General features: G+C 43.8%; 1 protein-coding gene across 1 annotated transcript in view; it reads left to right on the top strand.

The window, feature by feature from the left end:
* The window catches only part of LOC123509689 (epidermal growth factor receptor-like), a 73,486-nt gene that overhangs the window by 60,943 nt on the left and 2,543 nt on the right, over positions 1–10,000 (top strand). Inside the window, 8 exon segments of the mRNA XM_045264171.1 lie at positions 278–1,693; positions 2,048–2,259; positions 2,727–3,067; positions 3,649–3,824; positions 4,794–5,093; positions 6,152–6,776; positions 7,882–8,070; positions 8,562–10,000. The exon segment at positions 8,562–10,000 is cut by the window's right edge and continues 2,543 nt beyond it. Coding sequence (XP_045120106.1) covers positions 278–1,693; positions 2,048–2,259; positions 2,727–3,067; positions 3,649–3,824; positions 4,794–5,093; positions 6,152–6,776; positions 7,882–8,070; positions 8,562–8,911 — 3,609 coding nt within the window. The 3' untranslated portion in view covers positions 8,912–10,000.

The raw sequence follows: 10,000 nt of genomic DNA on the forward strand, positions 1-10,000 counted from the left end.
TTGTTCTTGTAAATAGTATATATGGTGTTCTCAGACTTCTGTTTCCTTCTACTGGTTCAAATCTTATTCTTTTGCCTTGCTACAGTAATTAGAAGGTCAGTCAGTATACATAAATACACTATGAAGCTAAGAAAATAGATACTACATGAATACAAAGTAGAAGTACTGAAGAGTTAAGAGATGGTTGTAGAGCAAAGTGAAGCACCTCAAGTTGTTTTATGGTAAAGGAATGATGTAGCAAAGATCACCACAGTTCACAGTCCCTTCTTCACCACAGGCATGCAGGAACTTCTATGATGATGGGGAGTGCAAGCTGGAGTGCCCCCTGATGCAGCGCTACAATCCCATCACCTACTCCTGGGAGGCCAACCCCAAGGGGAAGTATGCATATGGTGCCACGTGTGTCAAGGACTGCCCTGAGCACTTGCTAAAGGACAACGGAGCATGTGTGCGGTCCTGCCCCAAGGGGAAGAAGGCTGTGGATGGGGAGTGTGTGCCCTGCAATGGTCCATGCCCCAAGACCTGCCCTGGGCCAGAAGTCATCCACTCAGGCAACATTGATGACTTCAAGGGCTGCACTATCCTGGATGGCTGGCTCACCATCATGGACCATTCCTTTGATGGTTACCAGCACGTCTACCCCAACTACACCTTCGGGGCCAAGTACTCCCGCATGCACCCATCTAAGCTGGAAGTGTTCAGCACCCTCAAGGAGGTGACAGCCTACATCAACATCCAGGCCAACCATCCCGACTTCACCAACCTCAACTTCCTAAGGAACCTGGAGTACATTGGCGGCCGGGAGACCATGGAGTTTTCGTCACTGTACATCATCAAGACCTCCCTCAAAAGCCTTAACCTGCGCTCCCTCAAGAGGATTCGCTCTGGGAAAGTTTACATTCTGGAGAACAAAAATCTGTGTTTCGTGGATAAGATTAATTGGAAGAAATTTATCGACACGGACGACAACTCCAAGTCGAGTCCAATGACGCTGCTAGAAAACAATGCCAACAGTGAGCAGTGCGTGACAGAGAGGCTGGTGTGCCACAGCGAGTGCAGTGACGAGGGCTGCTGGGGCCCAGGAGATAATGAGTGCCTTTCCTGCAGGAACTTCAAGCTTGGCAATCGCTGTACTAACAACTGCAACATGGCAGGAATCTACCAAATGGGAGCAAAGACCTGCGGCTACTGTCACAAGGAGTGCGCCTCCTCTTGCCAGGGTCCAGAGTCACAGCACTGTGACCGCTGCAAGAATGTGAAAGACGGACCCTACTGCCTGGACAAGTGCCCTGACACCAAATACAACGACAATGGGGAGTGCAAGTCGTGCCATGAGAACTGCATCAAGGGATGTCGTGGGCCACAGAACACCCTGGGGCCACAGGGGTGCAATACTTGTGCCATGGCAGTGATTGACGAGGACCTCAGAGTGAAGCACTGCCTGCCAGAGAACTCCACCTGCCCCACCGGCTACTTCTCAGAGTGGGTGGTGCAGCAGGAGACCGGTGACCTGAGTTTGCTGGCTGGCAAAACTATCTGCCGCCGCTGTCACCCACGCTGCAAAAACTGCACCTCCTATGGTTTCCACATCAGCGTGTGCCATGAGTGTGTTCGCTACCGCCGGGGAGAGCACTGCGAGGATGAGTGCCCGCAGGACCACTATGCTGACAACAAGTTGCACGAATGCTTTAAGGTAAGTACCTATACTGGTTGTCAAGACACTTTTCAAATTTTGGACAACCTTTGGGCTACACACTCTAGGGACTGCCAGCTTCAGCAGGTCCTTCTTCAGCCTTTTTTGTTGTTGAAGGCCAGAGTTCCCAATTGCATTAAAAAGTCAATAAAGACAATAGATTCTCAGGAATTAACCAGGAGCATCATTGTCTATAGCAATCAGACTCGATAATTTTCTTCATTTGATCACCTTGATTTGTAAGAAAGAACAAGCAGCATGAAAATTGCCATGCTTGGTAGAGACTGTCAATATTCAGGACAGAATGTTGGCAGTTCAGCACACACAATCTCTAACTCTTTCCTCCCCACACAGTGTTCCTCAGAGTGCTCCAATGGCTGCTCTGGCCCCCTGGAGTCTCAGTGCAAGACTTGCCGCAACTACAGAATCTACGTGGAGGGCAAACCCGGCATGAACAACACCAAGTTCAACTGTACCGCTACTTGTCCCAATGAACTCCCCTACAAGATCTTCCCTGAGGATGCCTCAGACCCATACTGTGGCAAGGACCCCTTCCCCCTCTCCCTGTGAGTTCCTGGCTGGCACAACCATCTCACTTCATGTTGTCCATCTATTCTGTCCACCTTCGTAATGCAAGCCCAGTATTCTCATTCATTGTCACTCTTCTATTCAATGCAACAATTAACTAATATTCTTAATCTTTTAGTGATGGACTCTGGAACACCCACACAGCTTCTGTATTTCCTCCTGCCTTCAACTTGAACAGTTTCAAGAGGAAGGTTTAACACTTCTCAGATTTTGGATGATCATTTTCAAATTGTACTCTTTTGGGACTGGCACCTTCACTGGAGCGGTTTTACCCTTTTTTGTTGCCCTAGTTGAAAGCATCTCATATATATATAAAAAAAGAAATTGGCTTCAATAAATGAGATGCAGATTCAATTAATTATGGCTGTCATTCACAGACACTTTTAGGAGCTTGGAGAAACAGATATCAGTAATGGAGACATAAACACCACTCTTATTCTGACAGAGATGATGAGAGTGTGCCAGCCATCCTGGGCGGCACGCTGGGCTGCGTTTTCCTGCTGTGCACTTTCCTGGCTGTCTTCTGTTACCTGTGGTGGCAGCGCAACAAGACCAAGGCAGCAGCCCTCAAAATGACCATGACCATGATGCCGTATGATGATCATGAGCCACTCAAGCCCACCAACATCAAGCCCAATCTGGCCAAACTGCGTATTGTTAAGGAGGCTGAGCTGCGGAAGGGTGGCATTCTGGGCTACGGTGCCTTTGGGACAGTGTATAAAGGCGTGTGGGTGCCAGAGGGGGAAAATGTCAAGATTCCTGTGGCCATTAAGGTTCTCCGAGAAGGTAAAGCTTATGAGTTGGTTTGCTAGTTTCCATGTTATCTGCTACCTAGAAAATAAAGAGTTGGTGCAGGAAACCATTAGACCTCACTTGTATGAAACATGCCTGTTTATATAGGCCTATCATATTTACACATAAATTTGTATAATATTCTTTTAAAATTCATAATAACGTAATAATAATGCTGTATAAGAATATGTATAATGGAAGTTGTAAGCAGCAGCCGCTGTGTGAAACATGGTTTTCTATTCCTATTTTCATACATTTATGTATGTAATCTTTGCTTAAAGCTCCATAGTGACTCATTACTACTGAGTCCATTTACTTCATCTATCACTATTTAAGGACCAGTTTATTCCATTCCTTCCTATCTCTGAAAACTTAAGTTAACCCTATTGTTTGCGATTTCCTGGATTTTCTCTTTTTCTCAACCAGAGTACTGTATTGTAGATTTGATACTAGTAAACATAACCACCTTTGCTGCAGACAATGGGGTTAATGAAGCTTTAACCTGGTGCCTCTTATTAAATTAATTCTACCAAACACTGCCACAAACATAAACTCACCCAACGTTCTCCCGGCAGGCACAGGAACCAATGTGAACAAGGAGATCCTGGAGGAAGCATATATCATGGCTTCAGTGGATCACCCCAACTTACTGCAGCTTCTGGCAGTGTGCATGACCACCCAGATCATGCTGGTGACACAACTCATGCCCCTCGGCTGTCTCCTTGACTATGTGCGCAACAACAAGGACAAGGTGAGGTGCTTGTAGGGGCTTGTGTGCAGCTTGTGGGAATCTTCTATTTCATATTTTATTTTGTTTTAGGGATGAAGTAAGAGTTTAATTTCATAGGTTAAAAGATCCCTTGGTATAGTGTAGAAGTCATTTAATTTCTTATAGCTTATTTTAGTCAATTTAATTGGTAGAGTGAGATTTTACTTTCTTGTTTGTGAATTATTATCAGTTGTAGAATAAAAGTTACTTGGAACTATTGTAAAAGTGATTTTTCATAATTTCATCTCTTGTTACTCATTTCTTCTATGCAATTTGAGTGATAAGATCAGATTCTAATTTCTTATCAGTTTGGTCTTATCACTGTCACAAAGTTATTTTATTTCCAGTTGTTCATTTCTTTTCATTCATAAGAACAAAAGTCACAGATGTAGTTGACCTATTTAATACATACATTATTGTACTGGATCTGCTTGATGTTATACTTCATTGTAGGTTTGTTGAAAATTATTTTGACTCACATGGAAGAACACAGATTTGATGTTTTGGTTATTATTATTGCTTCTTTAAATGTAGTAACACAACAAATTATCTTTTACTGCTTTCTTATGGCTGCAGAGACTTCTTTAAGGTTTGTATATGTTTTTATACCTTTCCAATATTGCTACAGGGAGAGAGACTGAATGAGAGTAATGAAGCATAGAAGTGTTACATCACACTCACTAACTTTTCACTATATTGCTACAGGAAGAGAGAAAAACAAAACATTACATCACTCCAGCAGATGACAAAGTTCACTGCCACGTAAACCCAATAAATGAATTTTAGTATTAGCTTTTATATTTTCCCTCCATCAGAACAGTTACTCATGCTAAGAGTTTACAAACATCTCTTTCTCTTCCTTATAACACATGCAGAATAGCATCTTACTGTCTTAGCACCATAAGTGAATTTCAGCACACAGTCACTAACTCCTTCATTTCCCTCCCTCAGATTGGGTCAAAGCCTCTGCTGAACTGGTGCACTCAGATCGCCCGTGGAATGGCTTACTTGGAGGGCCGGCGACTGGTGCATAGGGACCTGGCTGCTCGTAATGTCCTTGTCCAAACTCCCAATTGTGTCAAGATCACTGACTTTGGGTTAGCCAAGCTGCTTGACTACAATGAGGAGGAGTACAAGGCTGCTGGAGGGAAGATGCCCATTAAGTGGCTTGCCTTGGAGTGTATTCAGCACAGGATCTTCACTCATAAGTCTGATGTTTGGGCTTTTGGTGAGTGTGTGTTTGTGGTGTGTGTGGTGTTGGTAAGAAATGAATGTGTGTTTTATAAGAAGAGGGTTTGGTGTGATTTGTGTTAGTGGTGTGATGGAACAAGAGTAAGTGAGTGTGTGTATGATGTAAAATTACTTATTTCATGCATACTTGACACAAAAAGTGGTGATAAACATTCTTACTAGTTAAGTCAATCTTTTCTTCACTTTTTTCTACCCTTTACCAATTATTTATAAAATACAGTGCTTACTCCAATTTTGTGAGAAATGGGGCGGCATTGTGAGTCGCAAATTTGGAAATCGCAAAATTGGAAGTATTATTCCTATGGGAAAAATTGAATATGGTGGACCCCTCGTCCATGGTCGCCTAATTTTTCAATATTTTCCTAATATTTTGCCCATATTTATATCACATATATATTGAGCCAGGTATCTTTCCATATGAATGATCACAGTGTTTGTACAATGGCTACGAGAATCAAAAATCTGTCCACCATAGGTTTTTACAGCTTTTTCAATTTTCTCACTGTTTTTAAACACCATTCTCACAGTTGATTCTCCCACACCAAACTCTCTGGAAATATCACAGTTCCTTTTTCCATCTCTTTTCATCTTAATTATCTTCATCTTCTGCTCCAAAGTTAGCCTAATGTTTTTCTTGGTTGGTGGCGCCATGTCGCACAAAGTCGAGCACAAGGATTCCTCCAAATTTGCAGAGAGAACTCCGTGGAGGTGTACATAAACAAATGGAAGGCGGGAGGGAGCGGGGCAGTGTTGCCAGATGAGCTTCATTGAATTACTGCCAGATTTTTATGAAAACTAGCCAAAAACCACCAAACTATGATAAATATAATATAAATATGATAATAATATAGTATAATATGATAAATATGAATAAATTAATAAAATATTGCCTATATAATACAGTAATATATAATTTGAGGGAACGCTCTCTCCCGCCACCACCGCTCGCAATACCGGGAGAAAGGAGCAAGATGGGGAAATTTTAAAAATGGCAATTTTTGGTCCTTGGTCGCAAAATTGGCGTATCGCAAAATTTGAACTCGCAAAATTGGAGTAAGCACTATATTTAATATGAGGACATCCCAGCGCGTGAGGTACCAGACTTGCTGGAGAAGGGGGAGCGCCTGCCTCAGCCTGCCATCTGCACCATTGACGTGTACATGCTGATGATTCGCTGCTGGATGCTGGATGCTGAGAGCCGGCCAAGCTTTAGGGAACTGGCTGAGGAGTTTGCTAAGATGGCACGAGACCCCGGCCGCTTCCTGGTGATCCCAGGCGACAAGCTGATGCGGCTGCCTTCCTACACACCCCAGGATGAGAGGGAGCTGATCCGGTCACTCTCCTCAGCCATTGAAGGAGATGGAGTGGTGATGGCAGCTGAGGAGTACCTACAGCCCAAGTATGGTGGCGTCTTGGGTGTCAGTGGCACCACCACCACCACCACCTCTTCCACATCCACCTCAGACCCCACCACCCCTGTCAAGAAGACTCCTGAGGGTTATAACATGGCTGCTGGGGCTGAGTATATATCTGGGCGTGCTGAGTCACCTCAGAATCGGCAGAACCTTCAGAGGGAGAGGAAGTATGCACACCTAGAGGCAGGGGCTACGGGGTCTCCTGGTAAGAGGCCGCGTGGGGACTCGCTCACCTCCCGCTACTGCTCTGACCCTCTCAAGATGCTAGGTAAAGGTGTGTCTCTTGTGCACCGTGACCCTTCTGCTGCACCTCACTACCCCATCCCTACTACCCCACTACCCAACTACCACTACCTGCACTGCCCCTTGTCCGAGACTGTTCCTGTGCACACCTTTACCTGTTAATGTAGCTTGCACACACCTTTTAGTGCTGTAATATTGCACTGTGTCTTGCCCTACTGTACCTGTGCACCTGTATGTACTGTACCTCACTCACTTGCACCTGTATTTAATGTAGTTGTACCACTGTATCCCTGCACCACACTAGCATCTATAGCCTAGTGTTGCCTGCTGCCGGCCTGCCTGTGCATCACTCACTCACTGCTCATGCATTGCTCACATTCATCCCAGGATGTTTACTTTTGCATTTTGTTGTTTTGATTTGAATCTGAGTTTCACTTTAGTTTATGAATAGTTAACCTGGCATTTGTTAGTTTTTTTTCTAACAAGCTGGAAAAAAATTAATTAACAATGTTTCAAAACACTTGTCCAAGTTTAGATAACTCATATTTTACTGAACTCTGTTGAGATTGACACCTTTAGCAGGCCTCTTTTTATAATATTTTCTTCCACAAGGCCGGTGCCATTCTTACATAAGAGTACATATTAATTCAGAAAATACTATATTTTATCTCAGAATTAACCTGACTACTGGCTCAGTCCAGGAAAGTTCATGTAATCTTTATTCTCAGTAGTTAAGTAATAGAATCCCATGATTGTGTTTGAATTGCATCTTAGAAATAACCTTGTTTAAAGAGTTTAAAAAGACTGTAATTCAGGAAAGATTGTGACTTGCATGCCACAGATCTGAATGTTTGATGCAAAGCTTGGCAGTAAATTATATGTACCTTGCTAACTAAATTTTCCAATGAGGAAATGCCATGAAAACTTGTTGGTATATAATGATCAGTGGTTAGTTTACCATCAGAAAATCATAAAAATGACATGTAAATACCCCTCCCTCTCTCTTATAGTGTCCTTACTCTTTCTCTCCCTACTTACCACCCTTCCTCCCTTAATGTTCATATCACCACAGTGAGATGGCATAAGTAGCCATCTTTCTTCACCACTCACCACTCATTTTTCTTTCACAGACGTGGGTGAGGATGACTGCTTTGCTGGCCCACCACCCTCGGCTCCTGGCTATGGCTGGGTGGGCGACCTGAGGCTGGATCTCCCTGTGGATGAGGACGACTATCTCATGCCTTCACCGCAGCCTTCAGGCCTGGCCACTGTAGGGCCATCACACCAGCACTACATGGACCTGATGGCTGATGCTGCAGGTAAAGGCAGGCATGCAATGTGTTTTGTTTCAGGTGCAGATTGAATGGAGTTAGTGTTGTTGTAGAAGTATGTGACCTGCTGTGCTGTGCCTGAGCTCCTGATTATAGCAGGGTGGTTTACAAATCTGTCATTACCCCTGGGTAAGGATAGATAATGGGGCTAAGAGTGTGAATGATGTGAGTGAGTGTGTGGTGCTCGGTCTGGACCACTAAGTGTTGGTTTGCAAGCCTAGTGAACAGCTAGATTGATAGATGTATAGTATTGCTCATGTGATGTGATGTGATGTGTTAGTAAAGTCTAATGGTAATACTGGTTGAAAGAAATCAATTTTCACCTATTCATTGTTAAAAGAAATTGAAAACAACAAGGCTTCATGCAAGTTTTAATGTTTCACTTGTGCAATATGGAGTTATAAGTTCTTGTTCATCTGTATGTGACCAATAGACATTCTTAGTTCTGTGGATATAATCAAATTTGCGTTGTTTGGCAGATGGGCGGCGAGGCGAGCCAAGTCGGGGAGGCAGCAAGGGGCCCAGCAACAATGGTGTGGCAGGTCAGCAATGGGTGGGCATGGACAACCCAGAGTACCACATGATGAATGCCCGTGCCCAAATGTATGCCAGCCGGCGCCTCCACCCACAGCAGACAGTGGGTGTGCCAGTGCTAGATGCGGCCGGGCGGTATGGGGGCTATGGCAATGGCCTCCCCCATTCCCAGCACTTTCCCCCAGGCCAGCACCTCCCTTCGCCCTCCCAAGAGATGCCCCATGAATACTACAATGAACTCTCGTCACACGCCCCCTGTGCTGCCACATCCAGTCGAAGTGAAACCACTGTGTGAGGCCCAGTGGCACTCTATGCCATGTGTGTGTGTGTTGTGTAAAAGCTGTCCCTTTGTGTCTTGCAGAAGTGCCTCAGGACATATATTGAACTGCATTACTTTACTTGTTTCAATGCCAGGAATGAATCAAAGGCAGACTAGTGCTGGGACATACAGAGTGCCTAATAGGATCAGTGCAGTGTTCAGTGATACATTGGTGACCCAGGCCCCCTAGTACTGGTGAACAAGCAGCGTCTAAAGCAGAAAGGAATGCACTATTCTGTGTATATGTATGTGATATACAAGGATGCCAATATAAGAGTGGGTAAAGTGGACAAAACTGCAGTGGTTTGCCTCACCCACCATCACCACATGACCATGTTTGGTGACCTTGTTTGGCAACTTCAACTCACTCCTGAACTGGACTGGCCGTGCCACTGCTAGTCCCACCACACAAGAGCTCAAAGTAGCTCGGTTTTTTACTGTGATTTTAAATATAGGTTTATTATTTGATACCCCTGGACCAGTATGCAAGTTTATACTACCAATAATGTAAAGTAAGCTCTTCTCATTGCTAAGACTGAACTGCAATGCTTGTGTTGCTTGGCAGTGATATACTGTGTCGTGCATCCCACCCCCTCCCACCACCTATGCCTGTTCAGCTGTTCTCTCCTAACATCCTAACCACATTTTATACTTTTGCACTTGTAATCAGATATAAATTAACTGACATTCACCAGCCATTTTTGGGAGAAGGAGTAACACAGGGAAAGTCTACAATACTTTCATTCTTGCAGCTTGCTTGGTTTTTATTTATTTATTTTATTTTTATTATTATTTTTTTTGTTATTAAACAGTGAAAGTGCTGCCTATGCCATAACAATTTTGATGTCTTATTGACCAGTGTTTGTGAAGTATTGAGATTAACTGATAATTTTTATTGTGTCTGTTTTGAAAGAGTGAGAGGGAAGCTTCTCTTTCCTCATCACCCTTTATCTGCCCATACAAAGCCTTGTGCCCATAAAATAAATGGATCAAGTGAGAGAAATTATGTATTATGGGAAAGAAATTGTACAAACATTTTATTAAGAAGATTTTAGATGAAAAGTT

This window comes from Portunus trituberculatus, chromosome 27, assembly GCF_017591435.1.
Source record: "Portunus trituberculatus isolate SZX2019 chromosome 27, ASM1759143v1, whole genome shotgun sequence".
Taxonomy (NCBI): domain Eukaryota; kingdom Metazoa; phylum Arthropoda; class Malacostraca; order Decapoda; family Portunidae; genus Portunus; species Portunus trituberculatus.